General features: G+C 47.9%; 1 protein-coding gene across 2 annotated transcripts in view; it reads left to right on the top strand.

Moving 5' to 3' along the window:
- Positions 1 to 314: 314 nt before the first annotated feature.
- Positions 315 to 25,440, top strand: part of LOC117040672 (nuclear receptor subfamily 1 group D member 1-like) — a 40,843-nt gene continuing 15,717 nt past the window's right edge. Inside the window, exon 1 of one of the 2 annotated variants that reach the window (XM_033138592.1) lies at positions 315 to 370. In XM_033138592.1, the coding sequence (XP_032994483.1) occupies positions 331 to 370 (40 nt within the window). In that variant the 5' untranslated portion in view covers positions 315 to 330. Of the gene's footprint in view, positions 371 to 7,715; positions 7,827 to 25,440 lie in introns of those variants that run through there. The other variant, XM_033138593.1, reaches the window with a different exon arrangement.

Here is a 25,440-nt window from a genome sequence, read left to right as displayed (position 1 = left end):
ACCAATTCTGGGCAAGGTCACATCCATTTGGGACGAGACCTGCCTGAAATTGGTGCTGCTGGTACCCGAGGTGGAAAATCCTGCAAGTAGCTCTTTCCTCTCTCTGGCATTAAACATATTACTACTTATTTGTGTTATTAATATTATTTAATATAACATCAATTTGCCTTTTCATGACACCCAAAACCAGCTTTTAACCGATTATTGAGACAGGATTTACCCTTGGAGAAGCATTGCTGGCTGCAATATGCTGATGACACACAGCTCTACTTCTCCTTTATATCTGCAGGTGAGGCAGTGGATACCTTAGACCAGCATCTAGCCTCTGTAATGGACTGGATGAGAGCCAAGAAACTGAAGCTCAACCCAGGTAAGACCCTGTGGCACTGATAATGGATGGTTCCCTGTTCTGGGCAGGGTTGCATTCTGCCTAAAGGATATTTGTTTTAAATTATTGTATGTGTATGCCCTTTATAACTGCAAGTCTCTTCGAGGCATTTTACTAGAAGATTGCCGATGCACATGCCAATAACATAAATTACTGGGAAGTAAGCCTCATTGGTATCAACCAGATTTACTCCCAGGTGAGTAAGATTGCAGTTATACAGCCACATTTATGCTGAAGCAAGTCCCACATTGTTCAGTGGGACTTACTCCTGAGTAAGGGTGCTTCGAATGACAGACAGACATCATACGCAACAACAAATTTCTTAAGTACTTAACATTTCTAAGCATTGCAAAGAGATTAACAGATAAAACAATCCTTGCCTTCAGGCTGACAATCTAATGGATATGCTACAAAAGGAAAAAAGGCTGAGGAGGGTAAAGGAAAGCAAACATTGGAGAAGTGCTCTTTTCTGACCGGAAGCACATATTCTGCAGCTGCTCCTTCTCTTGCTTGGATGAGGCAGAATGATCTTTGCCTTGCCATGATGTTCTTCCTGGAAGCCCTAAAGCTTCCACAACCCTCTTGTTGATGGATTCGGCTGAGCTGCAACCTCTGTTTGCTCCTGTTCTTTATTTTTAAACCCATCCACAGAGCATGTAACAAGTCGTGTAACAAAACATCGCATCTCCTTTTGTCTATATCTGAAAGGACGGTGAGACTCTTTGCCTTCCACTTATTTAGCCAAACGTAATGGTTCCATGCAGGAATCTGGGTCACCCAGAGAGGTGGGGGGGGGGGAGTGGAAGGGAAGCAGAGAGATGGGGTTTCTGGGCCACCTACGTGTGTGCGGTGCTGTTTTTTGTGAACTGCCACGAACAGCCAGCAGGGGCCCAGCTGGTTCTGGGTTGCCATTTATCAACAGCTCAATCCCTTCTTTTCCCTGGGTTCTTCAAACTCTGCGAAGGTTTCTTTTTAGATGAATTGCTGTCCGACTGCAGTAGGGAATATATGGGGAAAGCATGGTATGGAAGGTCATCGCTCGGCAGGGTGAGGCAAGACAGCCAGGGGAGGCCTTGAACAACACACAATCATATAAACCACTGTTCTACAAACTTCTAATAGCTTCTGCATTAAAACTGGTGACACACTTTACTCTTGGATCCCGAAAAGGCTTATGTAAGAGGAGGAGAGAACTTCTTGGCAAAGGGGACCAGCTCTTTTTCAGTGTTGAAGTAAATTCTTGTGCAAGTGCAATGGGACTTCCACCCTCTCTCCTCCTTCCCCTTGCACATGCTATCTCCATAGCTGCTTCATAGAGGCTGGGGTAAACCCAGAACAGATTTAGGGGGTGCCTGGAAGACCGGGGTGCGGGGAGGTGTCCTGTTGAACAAGCAGAGATCATTTTGCTGAAGCAACACTAGCTTTATTGATACATTGCACACCATCCCTTATGTAACTGCGTTGATCACTGTTCTGGACTCAGAAAGAGCATGATAGCAAAGGCTTCTGAGACCCCGAGACCCTGGAGAACTGCTGCCAATCAGAGTAGGCGATACTGGGCTGTATGGACAGAAAGCCTGACGTGGGATAAGGAAGCTTCCTTATTTTGCTTTAGGTCTCCCTGCTGATTGGCATGCCTAGAACAGCAACTCACACAGAGATCAAACAGAGAACAGTTCCTCTGAGGGAATGTACGGTAATTCCACTGCGGCTCTTGTAGTCGGTGCGATGGGATGTTTTCATCACACTCAGGGCTGAAGAGACAGAGATTCCGCAGACTGAAGCAGTCAAGTGGGCACATTTGGCAAACTCACAAGTAAACTGGTCCCTAGTTGTTAAGGGCTTTATACGTTTCCAAGCACAATTTAAAGTGTTGGTGCTGACCTTGAAAGCCCTAAACGGCCTCGGTCCAGTATACCTGAAGGAGCGTCTCCACCCCCATCGTTCAGCCCGGACACTGAGATCCAGCGCTGAGGGCCTTCTGGCGGTTCCCTCACTGCGAGAAGCAAAGCTGCAGGGAACCAGGCAGAGGGCCTTCTCAGTAGTGGCACCCGCCCTGTGGAACACCCTCCCACCAGATGTCAAAGAGAAAAACAACTACCAGACGTTTAGAAGACATCTGAAGGCAGCCCTGTTTAGGGAGGCTTTTAATGTTTAATAGATTATTGCATTTTAATGTTCTGTTGGAAGCCGCCCAGAGTGGCTGGGGAAACCCAGCCAGATGGGCGGGGTATAAATAAATAATTATAATTATAATTATATACTAATGGTAACACTTTGAACTTGGCGCGGTACAAATTGGCAACTAGTGTAGATCTCTGAGCACAGGAGTTATATGCTGACAAGGTGCTATCCTGTGCTGCAGCATTCTGCACTAACTGAAGCTTCCAGATCAAGCACAAGGGAAGCCCCACATAGTGCAGATTGCAGTAATCTAGTCTTGAAATAACTAATGCATGAACTACAGCCAAGCTTTCCTGGTCCAGGAATGGTCATGCCAGTTGTAGTTGGTCAAAGGCACTTCTAGCCACAAAGGCTTGCTAAGCTCGATCCAAAATCCGGATTCCAGATTGGAATGGATCCATATAATTTGTGTCGCCCAAAATTGCTGGCAGCTGTCCCACCACAATCCTCTCCACCGCCTTCGCCCCAAAGGGGGCATTTGTGACTGGTCAACAGTTGTTCCAATATAAAGGGTCCACAGCTGGTTTCTTAAGGAGCAGCTACACTTAAGGAGCAGCCTCTTTCAAGGTAGCACACAATGAAGTGCTAGCCGTATTCTGGACCCAACCAGTCAGCCCCCCTCTGCAAGCTTGGAGGAACATGGCTTATTAAAGGCATGTGGCTGGAAGTATTGCTACCAAGCACCTTGTCCACGTCAGCTGATTGCATAAGGTGAAACTGAGCCCACAATGCAACTCGATAATGGCACTGGATGCTTCAGCTGGAGCTGCGACAAGTGCAGAGTCCAGATCACCCCAAAGTCAAGCAACTTTCCCCTCCAAGTTGGTTACAGCAGATATTTGAAAGCTGCAGAGATCCCTCCACCACCGTAACCTCTGAGCCATCTAAAATAACTCCACTGGCCGGCTACCAGAGGATGCAAGCTGCAAATTGAGCCTTCTTTGCAGCCACACGGTAGGCAGATTATGTGCTCCAACCTGTGTTCGGTCGGCTTCAGAGCGAGACTGAGAAGCATCCATGTGCCGTCTTCTTCTGCGCATGCGCAATATCTAGAGATGGTTTGTGACGGCACAGTGCTGTGAAGTGCGGCCTTGGGAAGTTCTCCTGCACAAGCCCCATCAGAATGTAAGGAGAGCCTACACAGTCCAGCATCCTGTTCCCACAGTGGGCCACAAGGTACCTCTGGGGAGCCCGACAACAAGCCACAAGGCTTCCTCTGAAACCTGAAGACTGCAGTGTAGCCATGACTGTTTTTCTCTTCCATTCATCAAATCCCTTTAAAAAGCTATCAGACCCGGTAGCCATCAAATCTGATTGCATCCACTGAAATGAATGGGTGGCCTCCCATTTTCTTAACCGCTTCTATTCATGGGGATTGGGCAGGAGGGCTTCTCTGAGAACTGTGACCGATCAGATCTGGATCTTCCACTCTGCCATGGGCACTGCTGCCTCAGCTCGCTGCATAGTAGGATCTTCTCTAATGTCTTCAGGGTGCCTTGTATGGCCCTGTCCTAAACCTTCACACACTTCTCCTGTGCTATAGAAAGACTTTTCCCCCAGCAAGGCCATTGACTGATATTTTTTCTGGCGCAACGCTTGATCAAATGTTCTCAGATGCCCAGAACACAAGCTCTATTTTCAGAGCAGAACAAACTTTTAGGAGAAATAGACTTGAGTAAATTAAATTGTCAGCTTCCCGTTCCAGCTCTCTAACTTTGGGTGCCTTCCCCCCCACCTTCTGCCTCACTTTGTAAACCTTTGTCATGGCAGTATGTTAATGGTTCACTGCACTGTCCCAGTTTCTCTCTCTTGTGTTTTTTTTTTTTTAACATCCTATTAATAGCGGTTGTCCCAGTTTCATATTCAGCAGGGGCTTTCTCTGCGCCCTGGTATATAACTTCCTGGCTCACACATCTCTGTTTTTAACCAACTCATCCGTTGCAAACATTGATTCCTGTATTTTAAAAACAATACATTATTTTTTTATTAGTATTTAGGCATTAGTTGTTTTGTGCTATAGGCCTGAGCTGTCATTCTAACTTCCAGACCGATAACTCAGTTGGTAGAGCATGAGACTCTTAATCTCAGGGCTGTGGGTTCTCCTAACAGGGATGACCCAAGTCTGCAGTTCTATGATCCTATCTCCAAGTGTTTTATCTTAAGCTAGTATAACAGTATTGGCAGAAGCAGTGAAGGGAACAAAGACACATGCAGAGAGAGAGAGAGAGAGACTGAGCCTGAGCAATTAGGCTATATGGAATCTTTAGGTTCAGGGGCTATATGTGTCTCAGTATCGGCCGCATCTGCACCTTGCATTTAAAGCCATATCACACCACTTCAAGCAATCATGGCTTCCTCCAAAGGATCTTGGGAACTGTAGTTTGCTGAGACCGGACTCCTTGTGCCTTCACAGAGCCACAGTTCCCAGAGCTCCATGGGAAGAGGGTTGGACTGTTAAACCGCTTTAAGAATTGTGGCTCTGCAACGGGAATAGGGTTCTCCTAACAACTCTCAACGTGCTTAACAAACTACGGTTCCCAGGATTCTTTGGGAGAAACCATGACCTGTAAAAGCGGAACATTACTGCTTGAAATATAAGGTGCAAGTGGAGTCATAGTTGGGGGGGGCAACAGCAGCAAAGGAGGGCTATTTTCAACCCAGTAAGATGGGTGGGGTACAAATAATAAACTATTCTTTTAAATTATTATTATTAATCTATGCCCTTTTTGTGGGTTTGTCATAGGCATCTGGCTGGCCACTGTGAAAACAGAATGCAGGACGAGATAGGCCTTTGGGCTGTTCTTATGTCTTATTGCTCTGGTTTCATTTATTTCAGTAAGCTTTAAATGTTCTACATACAATTCCTAAAACAGTTCCTCCAGTTGAGACAATTTAAGAGGCCCAAATTGTGGATTCTCCCTTTCTCTTACAACCATCTCTCAAAACCGTCTTGGCATGATGAATGCACCCTGGAAGCGATCAAAGTATTTCTTGCTTGAAATGGCAATGACACATGCACCAGGGTTAAGCAGGTGTAGGGAGATTTTAATTTCTATGGTGCCCCAGGTTTTGGAGGCCACACTATTTCCAGGTACAGCTGGCAAGATCCCTGCAGAGCCCCTGCCAGTCAGAGCTAGATGAAACAATTGTCTGACTCAGAGAGTTCCTCCTATGTTCCACCCCCAGCTCTTGAGAAACTCAGTGAACTCTCTCAGTCCTGGAACTCCCAATTCAAGTGGCTCACATTTGCTTAAAGTTGCAGCCCTTGACATGTCTACTCCAAAGTAAGTCTAACTGATTTTCACTGTGGAATTTACTCCCAGGTAAGTGAGCCCAGGGGACGCGGGTGGCACTGTGGGTTAAACCACAGAGCCCAGGGCTTGCCGATCAGAAGGTCGGCGGTTCGAATCCCCGTGATGGGGTGAGCTCCCGTTGCTCAGTCCCTGCTCTTGCCCACCTAGCAATTCGAAAGCACGAAGTGCAAGTACATAAATAGGTACCGCTCCGGCGGGAAGATAAACGGCATTTCTGTGCGCTGCTGTGGTTCGCCAGAAGCGGCTTAGTCATGCTGGCCACATGACCCGGAAGCTGTACGTTGGCTCCCTCAGCCAGTAAAGCAAGTTGAGTGCCGCAACCCCAGAGTCTGGACCTAAGGGTCAGGTGTCCCTTTACCTTTAAGTGAGCCCAGGGTTGCCGCCTGCCTCCCTCTCTGTAGTCACTAGGCTTTAGCACTGTTTAGTCACTAGTTGTCTCTGATTATGGCATCACAGAAATAAACAGCTCTGTCTTCAGAACTTTGGCAGGATTTACAATATGGTGGCCATGAGCCAACCAAAGTCAGGCACTTTTAAGGCCCCAGTGATTTCAAGGGCAGATTCTCTCAGTAAAACAAAAGGGGCAGAAAAGTCCTCTAATCTTATAATTATTCAACCTTGGGTCCTCATGGTGTTGTTGGACTACAACTCCCATCATCCTTGACCAATGAGCCAAGCCGGCTGGGAACGATGGGAGCTGTAGTCCAACACCATCTGGGGAGCTCACGGACTGCAGCACTTTTAACCAGCTGCGGTTAAGAAATTCTGGTCACAGGCAGAAATCCAACAGGTGTAGCTTCCCCCCAGCCTGGTGCTGCCTACACCACTTTTTATTTTATTGAACCACCACGAAGAAGACAGTGCTTCTGAGCGTACCGAGAATGCCCCAGCCCCACCTCCGGCTAATCGCCCCTCCCCACTCTCTCCCTTGCCCCTCTTGTCCAATTCATTCTCGCCCCCGCCCCCCCCCTCGGATCCGGAGCGGCAGCTTGGCTCCCTTCTGGGGCAAAGCAGGACGTGACCCCTTTCTCCGCTGACAATAAGCTGGGAACTGCCGCTTGCCTATGTCCCAGATGGGCCCGTGCCAGGCGGCGGGTGGGTGTGCGGGGGACGCGAATGGGTCGGTGGGTGGGTGGGTGCGCGGGGGGGGGTGCTCTCTCTCCTTCCCCACCCCCGATCTGGGCTGCTGCAATGTGTGTGTGAAGCGAGGCCAGGCTCCCCTTCCCCTCCCTCCTCCGCCTGCTGCTGCCCATGTGCGGCCGCGGGAGCTGATGTCATCGCTTGGGCTGCCTGAAATGTGTGTCAGTGGGGCATGCCTCCGATGCTGTCACATGCAAGCTACACATGAGCCAGCCGCCAAGGCAAGCCAGGTCCTCCCTCCCCCGCTTCCCTCCTGGCTCGAAAACAGGAGCGGCTAATCCCCGAGTTGAACAAGCAAAAAAGAAGCAGCAGCAGCAGCAAGCGAGCAAACCTCACCCACGTCTATACAATCCAGGGAGCGCCGGAGTCGGGGGGGGGAAGAGGGGGAATCTGCAGCCGGAGCCGGGTTTGGAAGCACGTGGAAGTTGCAGCAGGCTGCAAAAACGCCGCTTTCGGGAACCTGAAACCATTTCGCAGCGCGGCAGCTCGGGAGCAAGCAAGCAGGCACGCGCACACGCGCGCGCACTCACACATCCGCGGGAGAAAGCAAGGGAGGGGGAAGGAGGGAAGCCGCAGAGGGGTTCCCTTAGCGCTTAGCCTACTTGCTGCCGATCGTTATTTCCACTTATTTATTTATTTTCGCCTGCTTTGAGGGGCGCCTCGTTTGCGAGCACACACAGGCACCGCACAGGTCTTTGCAACGCCCGACGCGATTTCTGCTTTGCAAACCCGGAGTCAGGTTTAAATCTGCAAACGGAAGCCGGGCGCCTGGAGACGCAGCAACATGGATAACAATTCGGGTAAGCCGGCAAAGCGTTGCTGTGATGCTGCAAACTCTTCTCTCTCCCTAGGATTTAGCGGATCGTAGGAGATGGCATCAGTTCTCTGGAAGTGGGTGGGCGCTAAAAGGGGAATGCGAAAAAAGAGGAGAGGCTGCACCCCCGGGTGTGTGTTTAGGTGTTGTTGTTTTTTTGCAAGCCGTTTGCAAAATGCAATCATCTTCGTGCTATATTATAAGCCGGGTTTTTAACGTTCTTTTCAGTGGCAATATCCTAGGATAGGATATCCTATCAGGTTAGATTCCCGGCACCGGAAGGCGTTCATAAGTCTGGGATTTAATTCATTTCCCTTTTAGAAAAACACACACCAGCGCACACAGAAATCCCCTTGGTTTATTTTTAGACAGTTGGTATTTTCCTAGCCGAAGCGTACATTTCTGAATTGTGAGTGGGGGTTTCTAAAGAGCCTTTTATGCCTGATTTCCCCCTTTTTTATTTCTTTGCACGAAGAGCGGGGTGGTGGTGGAGGGAGAAAATAGAAATATGGTTTCGGTTGATACCGGAATGGTTGTTTAAGTGAAAAGGAGAGGGAGGGAGGGAGCCAGCCTGAAAGACGTGCATGGGCATTCAAGGAATGAGAAAATTATTGCTGCAATGTGGGAAGTAGTTCTGATGCGTAAAATTACTACTTGCCATCGAAATTTGTTTTGATAAAATATCATGGATTTGACTCGCGGGGAATGCCCCGGGATTCGTGCACCTCGGTAAACAAACCCCGTGGCATCTGACTGGCAGGCTCTGAAAAACTGCAACTCATTTCTGTTTTGTCCTCGGCTGTTGTGCAAAAGGAGGGTGGAAATATTGCAGGCACCGTTTGGAGAGCTCTGTGTGCATGTGTGCAAATTGGATGGGTCCAGCAGTCAGCCCCATGAGGTCTCTCTGGGATGTACGAGATGATGCGTGTGGAGACCTCCCAAATGGGAAGTTGGGTTTTAGGGGAATAGGGTTGCTGAAAGGGGGGGGGTGAGATAAGGTTAACCCAGGAAAGTGGGCCAGTGTAAAGAGAGCCACCTTTTTGCAAAGGAGAGATGAGGAAGTGCTGCCTTGCACAGAATCAGACCATCCAGCTCAGACTGGCAGGTCTCTAGTAAAGGCATTTCCTTCCCAGCTTGAATTCTCTTCCCTGGTAGATGCTAAGGATGGGCCCTTGGGCTGTGTCCTCTTTTACTCGGAAAGCAATAATCATTCCATCACCAGCACATCACAGCAGAGAAGGCTGCCCAGCGTAGAGTTCAGCATCCTGTGGAAATAGCAACTTTTTTGTTTTAAAAGGGCAAGTTTCTAGTCCTTAATCAATGCTTGGTGGCAGTAGTGGCAATGCTGGCTAAAATCTCAGATGCCCGGGGGGGGGGGGAGATATCTAAACAAGGTTTCCAGGGACCAGAAGATTGGTTTTGGTGACCTGCATAGCTCTTTGCCTGTCCTCTTAGCAGAAACAGAATAAATTATGCCCCCCAAAAGCAGATAGATGCAAATTTATTTAATTTGCAGCGTTTACACAGACTACCTAATTTTATCTTGCATTGGCGCGGATTGAGCTTGCTGCAGAATTTTCATTTGTTTGTTTTAGTGAAGAAGATTACAAACAGATCCAGGCTGGGTTACGTACCCTTATATTCATGCAAGAGTGCCTTCCATATGTGTGCTGGTGGGGGGTGGTGGTGGTGGTGGTTCTCCCATCTACTACAGATCTCTGGAATATGAAATAATTTTCACAAGGAATCCTCTGCTGTGCAGTCTTTGTGGGGGACACTGTGACCCTGATTGCAGAGTTGCAGAGCCCTGGGTTGCCCCCCGCCCCTCATTCCCGCTAAATCATCTATAAGAAGCTTTTGGAGTGCAGTGTAGGGGAAGCGTTTCGTAGCATTAGAGTCCCACAGATCTCCTGTTAACCCCCAGAAGTTCCTTGGTGGCCACAGAGTGACGGACTTGGGTTCAAATCTTGCTGAGGGATAGAATGAACTTGGTGGCTGTGTGAAAGCCACACTTGCCTCTCAACCTAACCAACCTTGCGAGTTTGTCACGAGAATTGAATGCAGCAATGTGCATGCTGCCTTGAACTCCTTTGAGGAATAAATAATGATTTTTTTTGTATTTCATGCGCACTTGCATTAAAAGAACTTGGATGTTTCTAATCCCAGGGATCTTTGGGGCAGCAGGGCAAGAAGCAGGAGTGACATGTAACTGCTCTGGGGCCACTTCTGGGTCAATAGCATTAGAAGGGGTCAGCCCTACTGCAGTTTAGAAATTCAGAAATTCTGGGACTGTGTGACGTCACAATGGCCTCTTGAAGGTTTCCTTATCGCTGTGGGAGGCTACCGTGGTGATTCACGACAACACATGTTGACACTGTGCATTGTGCTACAATCTCTTGAGATGTCACTTTCCAGTTCTGGGTTAACATTGGGTTGGAGGACTAACTTAAGTCCCATTGATTTCAACCTCTGTGCATGACTAAGTCCATCCTGTTTGCCTTCTAGTGATAACAGTGCCTAATCTTTTATCAAGTGCCTACAGATGTACAGTTTGTGTGCAGCTATTGATACCCTTGGAGACTTCGGTATTCCCTTCTAATAGGACCCATTTGGGAGCAATACCTCCCCCCTCCCCAATGATTGATGGCTGCAGGAAACACACACACTCTCTCTTTAAGGCAGGACTGGCCAACTTCTGTATTTTGCGGGGTATTCTGTTTCTTCAAACAGTGGGGGTGCAAGTGTATTTTACCACCAAAGCCTTCCTCGTGGCGGTCATATTTCATAATAAACCTGGTAAAAGGTAAAGAGACCCCTGACTGTTAGGTCAAGTCGCAGATGACTCTGGGGTTGCGGCGCTCATCTCGCTTTATTGGCCAAGGGAGCCGGCGTACAACTTCCAGGTCATGTGCTTTCGAACTGCTAGGTTGGCAGGAGCTGGGACCGAGCAACGGGAGCTCACCCCTTCGTGGGGATCCGAACCGCCAACCTTCTGATCGGCAAGCCCTAGGCTCTGTGGTTTTAGACCACAGCTCCACCTGCGTCCTAGTAATTTTCACCTTTAAAATAATAATATCAAGCTCACTGGGACATACAAAACCTAAACAGAAGGGGTGCCACTAAAATGTGGAGGTTCTGCATTTTTTTTCATTCTTTTTTCCCTTTTCTTTGTAACTGGGGCAACTTTCTTCCTTAAACCCTATTCCTTAATTCAAAGTTGAATTTCCTCGAAGAACCAATGGTGGCATGTGGGCCACCAAGGCTCATCCTCCCTGCTGCAGGGCATTCAAGGTGCCCTGCAAGACTTTGAGTCCCTGAACCAGCATCCATCTGCCTAATCCGTCTGATGGCAGTGGCAGCCTTGACAGGTCCCTTGCTTGGAGGATCCTGGGTATGCCCGCATGTGATTACCACTTGCTTGGTGCTAACCTGACGCTGCAGTCTCCTGACTTGAGTGCCACAGGCCTTAACTGAACGTGCCCAAGGTTTTCTCCAGCTAATCACTGCTTGAGTAAGATTGCCAGGTGACTCACGGGCTGTTGAGGAGTAGGCGAGGAGGAAGGTGTGCATGGATGTGCTTGCTTTCAGCACCCAGGTGTGCTATTTTATCTCTTCAAGTAGTTAAAGATCTTGATTGCTAGCATGGGCTGGGATAGGAATGTCCCGCTTGCCAAATTTTCCGATTCCATTTACGAGGGTGAAATTCCTCTTCAAGGTGTCCACAAGTTCATGTGAAGTTCAAGGAGTGTTGCACAGATTGTATTCCACCCTGTTTGGCCTTTGAAACATTGCAGTGAGCTTGCTGAGCCCAAACGCTGCAAAAGCAGTAGGCCGTGCTGCTTTACGGTCAAACTGTGACCCAAAGAGTAGCCACTGTTGGTCAGAGTGGTCGAGACTTGGGTAGATGTGGCAAAGTCTGCAGTGGTAGAAGAAATCCTTAGTGGTCATTAGTGAGTCCCTGTCAGGGAAAAAGGCTGGGTGTAAATAAATTATATATAGAATAAATAGAAACAACAATAATTTTACATGCAAGCTACACCTGCAGAAATTCCTTCTTCCAGACTAGTATTAAAGGTGTGGTGAATGCGTTGCAGCTGTCCAGACACAAACTACCCACTGTGTATGCTATTCTGGAGGTTATTACGGTTATTATTAATCAGATTTCTATACTGTCTTTCATCATAAGATCCCAGGGTGGTTCACAGAATAAAATACAGGATTAAAAAAAGTAGATAAGTAAAACGAAACAGCAAAACAATAAAACCTCACTTCCCACAGATACATTTAAAAGGCTGCAGAATATTCTTCTGACACCACCACCCCGAGCCAATTTTTTTTGGGGGGGAGCCCCCTTTAAGGCCTTGCACTGACAGGACTCAGTAGGTGAATCCCATCCATACATTTCCCCTTCCCCTCAAAGCCAGTTAAGGGGAATTTGACTGTAGCCAGGAGGTTTTTATCCACTTGACATGCCAGTTTTCTGTGGGCCAAATTCTTCCCATGGAATGCCAGTTGCCCACCACAGATTTTTTTTCCGATTCTGGAAAGGACAACTGGTCGCCGATTTCTCAGACCAGTAAGCAATTGTGTCTGTCCCTCAGTGGGGGTCCGCTTGGTTTTAATCAACAGACGATTTTTTGCTTTAAAAACTCAAGGGGAGCAGGAAATTAATTTGTGTTTTTTGTGTTGTATCTTGGCCAATGGCTATTCTGAAATATTTCAGGTTTTAATTTCCAAAGGTGTGTGTATGGGGAGGGAGCATTGAGTTGCATGCATGCAGTGAAATATACTTTGGGCCCCAGACTGCAGTTCCCCTATGGCCCTCCAGATGTGGTTGGACTGTGACTCCCATCATCCCTGGCCATTGGCCATGCTGCCTGGGGTTGATGGGAGTTGGAGTTCAACTGCATTGGAAGGGCACCTGATGGGTTGGCCAAGGAGCTGGTCACCCATTGGTGAAATTTTGCACCTTCCTAACTAGAATATAATAATAATAATAATTTATTATTTGTACCCCGCCCATCCGGCTGGGTTTCCCCAGCCACTCTGGGCGGCTTCCAACAAAGATTAAAATACATTAAAAAGTCACACATTAAAAACTTCCCTAAACAGGGCTGCCTTCAGATGTTTTCTAAATGTCAGGTAGTTGTTTATCTCTTGACTTCTGATGGGAGGGCGTTCCACAGGGTGGGCGCCACTACTGAGAAGGCCCTCTGCCTGGTTCCCTGTAGCTTTGCTTCTCGCCGAAAGGCCCTCGGCGCTGGACCTCAGAATATGTTAAAGGAGACCCAAGTATGATTCATTGAACCATATTCTCTCTCCGGCTGCCTGTCCGGCAGCATGCACACCATATATTTAAAACACACTGCTGCCCCTAAAGAATGCTGGGAACTCTGCCCACCACAGAAGCTACAATTTCCAGCATCTTTAAGAAACCACAGCTCCAGGATTCTTGGGGAAAGTCATGGCCTTTAAACATGTGGGGTATATGCAGCATTCTCACTCACTGTTTCTCTCTTGCACACGGCTGCGATTCCCCGCACTTCCTTATCTGTTGCCTAGAGCTCACCTTTGCACCAGGGCTTCCCCATTCACTTCAAAAGTGTTTATGTGCAAAACTGCCCTTGAAATCAGCAGAGAAGAAGCCCACTTGAACGGCAGGGCTTTATATCAGATCCCATCTGCTGAAGTTATTCCCCATGTGTGCATGCAGGCATTGGTTTCTGCATTTTTATTTTTTTTACTAGTGTTTCCAAACCTGTTTCATAAGCTGTGTTATTTTGGGCATGCAGCCAACGATCTCCTGCTATGTTTGCACATCCTTGTCCGCTTATAGAAACGCAGGGTGCAGTAATCAGTGATCTCTGCACACAGCACTCATCTCACGATGAAAATTAGCCTGAGGTTGGCCCTTTGCCCACAGGCACCCAGTCCCCCTGCACCCCAAAGATAACACATTCACAAGGAGCAGATTAATCTAGACTCCAGGATTGTGAAACACAGCGAATACCCAGTGTCCATGCAGCAAACGCTTGCGGAAGCAGTAAACGGCATTTGGCTTATGTGTGAATGGTAGGATCTGTGCCATTTAGGACACTGACCTTATTTTACAACTTTCCCTTGAATATAAGAATGTTCACCCTCCACCCACCCCATACTAATTGTACAGCCGCAGGTGGTACTGCAGTGGTAAAGATGATCAGAGGCAGTAGTGGATGGAGCAATTATTATTATTATTATTATTAATTTATTTATGCCACCCATCTGACTGGGTTACTCCGGCAACTCTGGGCGGCTTCCAGCAAATTAAAACACAGGAAGACATCAAAAGATTAAAAACTTCACCAAGTTTGATTGTTATGTAGACCTGTGGTTCTTAAACTTTTTTTCTCTCGGCCACATTCATTTCCTCCCCTCCCCCATAAGATTTTATTAAAGCCTTTTCATAATACAGTAAGATAAAAGAAACCAAGCTAAATAAAAATAAAAAACAGAGAAAGAAAGAAAAGGAAAAAACACAGATTCCTCTCTCAAAGGTAGCTCTTAACCCACATCATGCACAGAAAGTGGTGAGCCCTCCCAGCTCTCACCTGGGAGCTTCCCTTCCTTCTCCCTGTCTTTCACCCTGGGAGATCTTCCCTGCCTTTCACCCAGGGCCCTTCCACCATCCATCCACCTCCCTCATGTATGCGTAATCCTTGGACTCCCAACAATGGTCCTGTCCCAACGATCCCCAGATGGTGGAGATGCCAGGTGCCATCGCGGCGTCCAGGCATCTTCACTTGGTCGCAAGTGGGCCAAAAGCCAGGTGCAAAATGGGCTGATCTATATGGCGCCCCATATGGGATAATGGAAGGAGAGGCCCATGGTGCAAGCATGCTAAGGTCGTGGGTCAGAGGACCATGTGACCAACCTCTCATGTTTGGCACTTGCCCCCCTCTGTGTCTAGAGATGCCACTTGATCAGATATGATGGTGTTCAGTGAGAGAGACAACCGGGTGGACAAGCAGTGTCCTTTCTAGAGTGAAAACGAGGCCCGAGGCTATTTTTTTGGTGCTTTAATCGGGGTCAGCGGGGGGGAAAGCCTTAAAAATTGGGTAATATGGAGGTAGCTGTGTTGCAACTGCCAATTTCCGTGTTGGTGGAGGGGAATCAGGTGGCCAACCTCCCAATCTCCTGTGCTGAAGGGGGTTTGGATGCCACAGAGCTATCCCTCTGGCTGGGGGTCTTCATCATGCCTACCAAAAGTGTGATCCAGTCACTAACAATGGTCCCAACTTTGAGTTGGTGTGACTAAAAGAATGGTAAAAAAAAGACCAAAAGAAAGAGAGGCCTGCCTTGGCCAGGAATGAGTGGCATCAGGGCTTCAGATGTGGTGGCAGCTCTGTTCAGCCCTGTTGCTCTCAAGAGCCTTTCGTCATTTTACCCTCCTGGCTGGATAGGTTTTGGGGGGTTTTTTCACACTCATGGCTTCCCCAAGAACCCCGGGAATTGTAGTTTGGCGCTGGTGCTGAGCATTTGGATGTAGAGAGCCCCTGCCTGCTTTACAGAACTACAGTTCCCACGGTTCTCTGGGAAAAGCTGGGCGATGACGGCTAAGCTAGTTTAAGTCTGGGGATGTCTTAATTAGGTCACACATTCCAACACATCGGAAATAAGGTCATTTGTGTGTTTGTAATGCCAAGCACCTCTTCCTGAGGCTCTTCTTCTTTTTCTTCTTTAATTGGGTGTTTGTATTCATTTACTTTGTAATAGCCTCTCCGGCACTGGCTGGAAAATAATGTGTTTGCAGTGCAATAGTTTAAAACAACAACAGCAGCTTAAAAATTGTTTAATAGCACGTCGAGTCTCTCAGTGGATCCGACTTTCAGGGTAGCTGCAACTCAAACACATGCAAGAACTTTTACTATATGGATGGGCAGTGAAAGGTAGATGGGGTAAAGGAGGGGAGCAGTGTACAGCATCTGGGGTATATTTGCAAGCATGCATTTAAATACCGTATATCACCACTGCCCTCTCCCCTCAAGTTTCCTGTATCTAGAGACCTGGGAGATGGACCTGAACCCTGAAGAACTATCATGCACCTGTGTGTGCAACACAGAATGCATTTTTAAAATGAGCACACGGCCTCCAGCATCTTCCCAAAAGACAGAATAGAGACCAGGAACCGGCAGCAGAAAGTAGGGATTCTCCCTGGTAAATAGGGGCAACGGTGTGTTTGTTAGTTCAGCTATGCAGCAAGACTGCCACAAATGCTGGGGGTCCATATTTATGTCAGTTGTTTGTCAGTCCCATCAATAGCCCCAGAAAGGAGGTGGCAAGAACCTGGGGGGGGGGGGAGAGAGAGAGAGAGAGGGAGCCCCCGTGCATCAAACAGAAACGGGACCACTTGGATAGGAAAACGTTTGCAAATTGGAAGGGGGGTTGCTTGTTCCTCGATTTGTCGAACAGCTTCCTTGCAGTTTCCTAAACCTCCGCTGCCCTTGGTATCGGTATCCATAGGTTGGGGACTGTTGGCAAACCTGCTATAGCTTCCCTTCTCTGCTTTGAGTCTGGGAGCTCCCCTGCTGAAGCCGTGCAGCTGGGGATGATGAACTCTGCAGCAAAAAGCTCCCCCTCCCGACTCACTCGGAGCTGCGCCACCTCGCCCTGCCCTTTCTCCCGTTGCGGTGACTTTGACCTACTTCGCTGTCTGAAGGCGGCGGCGGCGGCAGCAGCACTTTCACAGGTGCCAGAGAGGCTGAGATCAAACTTTAAAATGTATCGCGGCAGGCAGGATATGCTGGGCCAGGAGCGAAAGCAGACGCGGTCGGGGCGTGGTGGGGCCGCCGCCTATTTGATTGCAGAGCAACCTTTTTTACCTTTGCAAGGGATCCTCTTCCTTCCTTGAACCTTGCCAGGCATTTGGAAACACCGGGGTGGTAAATAAAGAAGCAAGGGGTGATAAGCAAGCTATCCTTTCTGATTCCTGTTACCTGTTGAACTTGAACCCTCCCATCTTGAACAAAAAACTTTTTTTTCCTCTCCTGGAAAATTTCCCAGCCCTGATCCAGAAGCAGTGAGGTCTGCAGAGTGAAACAGACTTGTTCAAGGCCACCAGTTCAAGTGTTAAAATTACACACAGGTGCCTATGATACAGACCCAATGGCTTCATCTTCTAAAGCTGTCCCCCAATATCTTTTTGGACTCCAGCTCCCATCAGCCCCAGCCAGCATAGCCAGGGGTCACAGAAGATGCAGCGAGATCCGGAGGGCCACAGGTTTCCCAATGCTTGTGGTAGGCAAAGCAGCTTTGGGGAGGTGCAGTTTTCATGGAAGGTGTGGGGAAGCATGAAGGAGGGATGCCTGCCACTTTCTGCTGCAGTCTCCTGCGGTTGCCTCTTGCCAATAGGGCTGGCCGAGGGTGGGGGGCAGTTAATCACAAAAACAGAGGTTGGGGAAAGGTTATGTATCCCCCTCCTAAATTCGGTTTGCCCAGAAGCAGTCGCTGTCAGGGTTGTATAAACAGAATAACACGTGGCAGCAATGTGCTCTTTGTTTTACCCCAAGGAGGGGACCCACATTTCAGTTTTCCAGGCCCCACATCCCATCCTTGGCGTGGGCCATTCCTGAACTCATTCTGAAACCAGGTCACTGGAGACAAAACAAAAGCGAAATGAAAAGCCGCCGTTAACCCTGATGCAAATGGGCCTATGGTGAACCCAGTTGCCTAGGCAGCTCACCACAAGCCGAGTTTGCCAGAAACTTTGGAGGAGCTGTGTGTGAAAATATCTCCTATTGTATCATGGGACCGGTCAGAAAACAGGCTCACCAGACCCATATTGAAACCAGGTTGGATTCTGTTCTCTCCAATTCCTCAGCTTGGTTTTAAAAACAAGCCCAAATATGTCTGTGTGATCTTGACCGTCTTTCCTTAGTCTTGACAATGGATCAGTGCACCTGGTTGTTAACCAGAAGGTTGGTGATTCAAGCCCACACAGGGGCAGCTGTGGGCAGGATTCCTGCATTGCAGGGGGTTGGACTAGATGACCCTCGGGGTCCCTTTGAACTCTGCAATTCTCTGATTCTATCATGGGGTTTTAGTTCAACAGCAGTGCCCATGCTTGGCATGCAAAACACACCAGGTCCAATCCATCTATAGGTAGGGCAGGAAAAGACCCCCGGTGTTTTAAGCCAGAGAGAGCTGTTGACCAGTCCGCTGTAGCCAATCCTGAGCTACATGGACCGATGTTATCAGGTGCCTGAAATCCCCAATTCCTTACAACTGTGCATAACAAACGCTGCCATGCGGAGGAGAGAGGGCATCCCTTGTTTTTGCAACTTTGATCAGTCCTTTAGCAGGAAAAAAGCAAACATTGAATCCCTGGGAACCGAGATGCTTCTAAATATATCACTTGTGGGGTGGGGGCCTCTGGTAGTGTTTAGTCCCCTTAGCAATCTCTCTCTCCCCCCCCCCCATCTCAGTGAAGCAAACAAATATCCTTGTGATCACATTTGGTATCTTTATTTCCCAGGCGCTCTCTGCCTGTTCTGGGAGCGCTGCTGCAGTTCCAACAAGCCCACGGATGCACTCTGATTTGTTTAACCTACTTAAAGCCAAAAAACCGAGCTGCTCTTTCCTCTCCTGCCCCTCCCTCCCCTGTTCCACTGATGAAGGAACGTGCAGGCAGATTAAAGCCTGCACGAGTAGCTAGTGTCTCCTGGCAGGCTTCAGCTAAGACCCTAGCTAGACTCGTGTTCCCTTTCTGGGTAATCTTATTTATTGACACATCACCATTTTGCCAGGGAAGCATCGGCCTCTCCTTCCCGGGAGGCAGACTCCTCTCCTTCTCCAGAAGGACATCACTTGGAGCCGAGGTGCGCTGGGTGGGGAGGCAGGATGGGACCAGTTAGGTTCAATTTGGTACGGCTTCCATTCCAGCCTGTTGGCACCAGCTGAAAGAAGCCAAGTAAGACTCCACAAACAACTGATTTTTACTCTTTGAGGCTCTGTTTTCCACAAAGACAGGGTCAACTCAAGTTGCATTCTCGGGTCAATACAAAGGGGTTTCTCCACTCAGAGGGAGCTGCTTGTTAGTGGCCTAAGATCCACCTCTCTCTGTCACAGGTCTGTGGCCCTCCAAATGTTGGCAGACTCCAGATTCCATCAGCCCCAGGCAACTTGAGCAATGATGGGAGTTGTAGTCCTCCAACATCACAGTTTCCCCAGCCCTGTTCTATAACCTGCTTTTAATGGAACTGCTGTGACTTCACGCAAGTGGATTGTTTAAGTGTTGGATTACTGATGTCCTTCAGAGGAGTCTGTTTTTTGGGGGGAAGTGGCAGGACTCGCCCCTTTTTGTAATGTACCCCAGTATCCAAAGGATGCTAGCATTGGAAGGGATGCATTTGATCTTTGCAGCGAGGTTACATCACAGCACGGTGTCCATTCTTTTCTGGCAAGTGTTAGAAAGTGCTCCCTTAACAAGATACAAACAAATGCAGACGTTCTTCCAGTTTTGGCAACCCAAGTTTTAATCTGAGGTATCAGATCCTTTGCTGGAAACTTTTTTGGCAAGCCTAACCAGACACATGATTTAGTTACTTATATTTGTTCTGAAAGTCTTGCTGATTTTTATCTTTATTTTGAACGATGATGGCTTCATATATATATTTCTTTGTGAGATTTATCTATGTTTTATCTGTATGACACTTGGAGAACAGTTTATACATTTTCCTAAATACATTTTTTTTAATTGCCTGCCATTGGAGCAGCCCTGCTGTGAAATAGGTTATTATAACCCCCATTTTATGGATATGGGAACTGAGGCTCAGATAGGGTAGTTTGCATGTTCTTGGCTGAGCAGAGATTTGAACACAGCTTCAAGCCATGTGCTATTGCCTGCCAAACGTGTCTTCTTTCATGTTAACAAAATGTGTTATCCTTAACACTGACTCCAGTATGTGTGTATATATATATATATATATCTCCCCCCAGTTAATTTGCCAAACCCCATTTAGATGCTTGTGTTGGAATTCAGGGCAGGTCAGCATTAGAACCTCAAATTAGCCCCACATTTTGGCTCTTGAATTTGGAACCAGAATTTTGCTATTGGAGATTGGCCGAGGAGGCTGCCTTTCCTATTGATCGGCTAAGCAAGCAAAATCCGACTCCTTTTTCCTTCCTGTTGAGCTGCAGCCTTTAGTTAGATCCAGGTACTGTAGGTGCAAATAATTCATGCAAAAGTCAACTTCAAAGTGATAGATTAACCAGCCCAAAATAGGGTCATTGCTCGTATCTGCAGAGGAAGGAGGAAAATCGGGTTTCACCGCTTAAAAAAAAAAAAAAAGGAGGGGGGAAACAACGGCAGCTCCCTGGCCTAGATTCCAAAATACATCAGGACTGCCGCCAGCTGTTGACTGCTTCAAAGGCAGCGTAAATCTGCCTTACAGACATGCTCCAGAGCCACCCGGGAGCTGCTGAATTTGCCTTTGTCAGGTGAATTCAGGTCACCAGGTACAGGGCACTGCAGCAGCTGCTGCCTTCAGTGCAAGGGCTCTGGAGGGCGCCTCGGATTGATTTCAGCAGCGCCCGGGAAGTGCAAACTGCAGCAATTCCTTTTCCTGCTGTGACATGTGCAGTGGCGCAGCCGAGATCCATTCCCTGGTTTCTGGTTTGCTCGAGGCCTGAGGACTTGCCGGGTGTGGGCCGAGATGCCCTCTTCCCTATGCGCGGGCCCCGCTGCAGAGAAACCAACTGCAGCAGCAGGAGCAGCAGCATGGGCACTGTGACTGTGCTGATGGATGAGGCAGCACACAATGGCAGCCACTAATAATGCCACTCGGAGAGGAGGGGTGTGCTGACTGTTGGTGTAGGGTGTTGCTGTTGCCGATGGTGCCAGTTTGGCTTACAAGAGGTTGGTGGGGAGCTGACTGCTGTTGATGCAGAGGAGAGGCTTCTGCTTTCATTTCTCTGCCACTCACCTGCTCTATTGACCTTGTGTGGGGCATATTATTATTATTATTATTATTATTATTATTAATATCCTGCCCATATAAAAACATAATAAAACATCAAAAACTTCCCTGGGCCTCAGATTCTGTTCCCAGGCAGGCAACTGTTTGCGTGGTTCCACGAATGCCAGAATGACCCCTTCTCTCCCCCCCCCCCCAATCTTCCAAATCTGTAGTGCAGATGTAAAAACTGACATTGGGCTAGAATGTATTTTTTAAATTACGGAATAGCCAGCTCCTGCTCTCTGCCCGTGCATACACACTCAGAGCTGTTTTCTTGTCAAAAGTGCGCTGTCTCTTGACATCGCGCAGTCACAACTTGCCCGGAGATCTCAAAGCTCCCCGCTCCAGATGTTTACAGCATTGTGAGGTGGGTTGGGAATTGAGCTGAGAAAGATGCTGTGTGGGTTGATAAGTGTTTCAAAACTAAGTAAAGCTTGCAGCCCATATTGCAATATGGCAAAATATTGCCATTCAAGCCCCCCAGGCTGCTTCAAACCTTGTACTAGGTCAGGAGTTTTTGTCTCGTCTAGCCCGGTGTTTTCCACTCTGGCTTTCCAGGATCTCAGGCACAGAGAGTTCTTTCCCATCACCTGCTGATTCCTGATCTCCTTTTGAGCCAGAAATAACAAAAATTCTGCCAGGGACCTTTTGCATGCAAGAGGATATGCTGTGCCACTGAACTGTAACTCCTCTTCTTCAAGCTGTCAGGATTCATCATGTTTGAAGGGACTGCTGCCTTTTACCAAGAAGTAAATTCCATAGAGATCAATGGGTCTGATGCCTACATAAAGGTATATGATAGCCATCGTCAAAAAAAAATCAAAAGGGCTGTCACATGGAAGATGGAGCAAGCTTGTTTTCTCCTGCTCTGGCGGGTAGGACGCGAATGTACTCTGGCTAAACACCAGGAAGAACTTTCTGATAGCAAGAGCAGTTGAATGGACTCCCTTGGGAGCTGGTGGACTCTCCTTCCTTGGAGGTTTTTAAGCAGAGGTTGGATGGCTATCTGCCATGGATGCTTTAGTGGAGAATCCTGCATTGCAGGGGGTTGGACTAGAGGACCCTCTGGACCCTTTCCAGCTCTATATTTTTATGATTCTATACAGTGCAGAGACAGAGTCTGCAGTCCCACTCAGTACTGTTAGGGGTTGCTTACTCCCTTTCTGCTGCACTTGGCACAGTAGCCAGGCGGGTAGCATTTTATCAGTAGAGGCATACAGTATCAAAAACAGGCACATGAATTGGAGCATCTGTCTGTGATTTACTAGGCATCTTCTCGGGGGGCTGGTGCAGGACCAGTGGTCAGGGATGATGGGAAATGTAGTCCAGTTGGAGACCCAAGTCTGGGGAAACCCTGATTTGGAGGGCCAGATTCCCTACCCCTTCTCTAAATCAAGGGTAGCCAACATGGTGCCCTCCCAAGTGTTGATCAACTCCCATCATGCCCAGCAAACATGGCCAAGTCAAGGATGATGGGAACTGTAGTCCAACAGTGTTTGGGAGAGCCACACTGCCTATCCCTGCTCTACATGGTTTTTGTATGTTTCCTGATCTTCCTCTTCTTTGAGCTGGATTGTTTAGATTCCTGCCTGTGCGATAATCTTGCTCAGCTGCAGTTGCAGAACCGCAGCACGTTAAGTGGCTTCATTTTGTAGCAAGGATGAAATAATAATAATGTGGATCTGGGGCGCCACAATGTGGGCGGGGGGGGGGGGGGACGGGGACGGGGATGTGAGTTTAGGTGTCTTTTAGCAGAGGCGAGTAAATAGGTTGAAATGATCCTATTCAGTACTATTTTAAACCGGTGGCTGCCAACTTTCAGGGTGTTGTGAAAAGCTGAGATATAAATACAGATAATCCACAGTCTGCCCACCTTTGAAAGCAGCGGTTTTCAGTGTTTCAGGAAATACTTTCCAGATCGACTTATCTGTAAGGAATCCGTGTGTCACTGAGGATTCAGAGGCAACTTTTAGTGTGCTGCATCGCCCCGGCACACAGGGTCCTCCTCGCTGGTGGCCCTGCATCAGAATGTGCCCTAGAGATCACTTCCGCAGCATCTGCACATTGCAGTGAAAGATAAGCACCTGGCTTGTCTGCTGTTATTGATCTTCTCAGCAAGGAAATCCTCCTGATAAGAAGGTTCTCCAGAGCACAGTTTTCACTGGCCGCTGTTTTTAAATAAAATAAGAGGCAGCGAAAAGTACCGGTACATTCATCAGTGCATGTGGTCGGGATGAAGTTGTGGGAATGTTTTGGGGTGCAGGCGAGCATATATTGTTTAAGATACCCTATTCCAACTTGTGTTTACAAGTCCCAGAAATTAGCAGAGTTCTTATTCCGCTTTTAAACACACACACGCAGCAGATAGCTTGCTCAGACTCAGCTAGAGTCTCTATAATATATGTCCTGGTATTTCCCCCATTAATCCCTCTCAAAATAAGACAATACACAGTCTTCTATAAAAGCATAAAACGTTTACTCACAAGAAATCATCTGTTCACAATTGGATCCCAGAGGCAGACTTAAACTTAGTAAAAATAACATTTACTCAGGAGACTGTTCCATAAGGGAAAAAGATTCCCTTTGTGTTCTCTTGGCTGGAAGCCAAGAGACCCTCATAGCGATGTTGTTCCTTTGAGAACGGCGTCCAAAAGAGAGAAGAAGTTGGAGTGTAGTCCCTGTGGTTTTGTGTTAACCTGCCCAGGTGAGACAACACCCATCTCCTGTTACACAGAGGAAGTAATCCCATCCCAGGGGAAACAGCAAGTTCCGACTGGATGGCCTAGAGTTCCCTTTCTATGTCCACTCTAACAATGTTGTGTTGGACTGCTCCTGCGTTTTACATCCCACAGAAGTAACATGACAAGATGTCTCTCCAAACAAGTATTTAAAAAAGTCATGCAAAAGCCACTCTTCTGCCGGTTTAATGAGGTGCCATTTCTTACAATTAAAAAACCAGAGGAACACAAGTAGGAGTGCTAATTGGGTGTAGGACACAAGATGCAAGGCAGACCTGGTCAAGGGTTTGCTGGCAAAGCAGCACTGTTAACTCTCATATTGCACGGGAGACCAGAATCATCAGAAACAGTATGAGAGAGTTCTTGAGAAGCAGTTTGAGAGATTCAGGATTTGAGATTATGCTTTGCCCGCACAAGGTTTCAGATTCAATCTCCAACATCTCCACATCAGGCTGGAAGCTACCCCTCTCTGAAATCCTGGAGTGTTGCTGCTGCCAAGTCAGTGCAGGCAAATACTGAGCTAAATGGACCAATGGTCTGAACTCCGTATAAGACAGATTCCTGTGTTCCTTGGTTTGTATAACCAGCCTCTTGCAGGTTAAGGATGCGTCACCCAAGGGCCCTAAGATCCAGATCTGGCACTGGTGCCGCCTGCAACAGCTACTTGTGTGATATACACCTCACCACCCACCTGTATTTTGCCAGCCACTTACTTGCCCTAGTTAAGAAAATCGCTGTTTGTAGTCTGATCAAAAGCAAGACCATCCCTGTGGTCTTCGTTTCAAAAATTACAGCAGCAGCAATAAGTGCTGCAAAGCATATCCCAGTGTGTCATATACAAATCTGGCTCCAAAATTAAGCTTTGCACGGTTTCCAGAGTTCAGCGTGCACAAGCAAAATTCTCAGACGATTTAGCAAAGCTAGAAATCCAAAATTGGGTAGATCTGGTGTCTACAAATTTGCAACTGGAATTCATGCAGATAAAGCAGGTACAGTGCTATACTTCTTAAATTGGAACAGTGTGGTGTACTGTTACAAATCACACAACAATTTTTATAGAGTCTATACCAAACTCTGTTATGTATTCGCATAAACCATCCTGAGAAGAGCTGACTTGGGTATCTAGAAGTAATGAGAAAGTAATGGGGCACAATGCAGACATCTGGATTTCTTTTTCCACTGCCCAAGGGAGAATGGGAGATTATAAATACTGGGAACGAGGAATCCTGTGTTCCATCACTACTCCTCTGTCTATTCCTGTTGTAGGTATATATGCAGAGTCAAGGTGCGTTTTTTCATGGTGGGGGGAGACCCATTTTAACTGCTCCATCCTTGCAGCTGCAATCTAGGCTGCCCAGATTTATGTATTGCACAACTCGTATTTTTGCAGATTAACCTCTGGTGCACTTAGCTTTTACCAAGAGAGGTCTGGTGCCTTAACTTGACCCAAGGGTCAGTAGGGCTTGGATCAGTAGCCGTTTTCAGACAAGAGACGCTCATTTTGGCTTCCGGAATGCCCTCGTCCTCTTCTTAAAGGCTCCCTGCAATCCTACACATGGGGAAAGGAAGGGAAAGGGGCTGCTCTCATTCTTGCGGAGGGCGTTTTGCACATGCACAGATGCACTCTTTTCTAAAACCTGCTCCCTGCGGTCCCGGCTGGGCGTGGCGATTCTCTTCCAGGACAGGAGCGAGCCGCGAACTTATCCACAGCGCCGTGCCCTCCATGCGCTAACAAGGAAGGGTCCGGCCACCCCCACAGCTCCCCTTCCTCCCGGATCGCGTCTCTCGCCCCCCGCCCCGTATGTATGCATGCTACTGCTGCATGCGCAAACATGCAACGTCGCGGCTTGCATCGCGGGCGCTTGGC

This window comes from Lacerta agilis, chromosome 2 (assembly GCF_009819535.1).
Source record: "Lacerta agilis isolate rLacAgi1 chromosome 2, rLacAgi1.pri, whole genome shotgun sequence".
Classification (NCBI taxonomy): domain Eukaryota; kingdom Metazoa; phylum Chordata; class Lepidosauria; order Squamata; family Lacertidae; genus Lacerta; species Lacerta agilis.
This window is presented reverse-complemented; position numbering and strand designations above follow the sequence as displayed.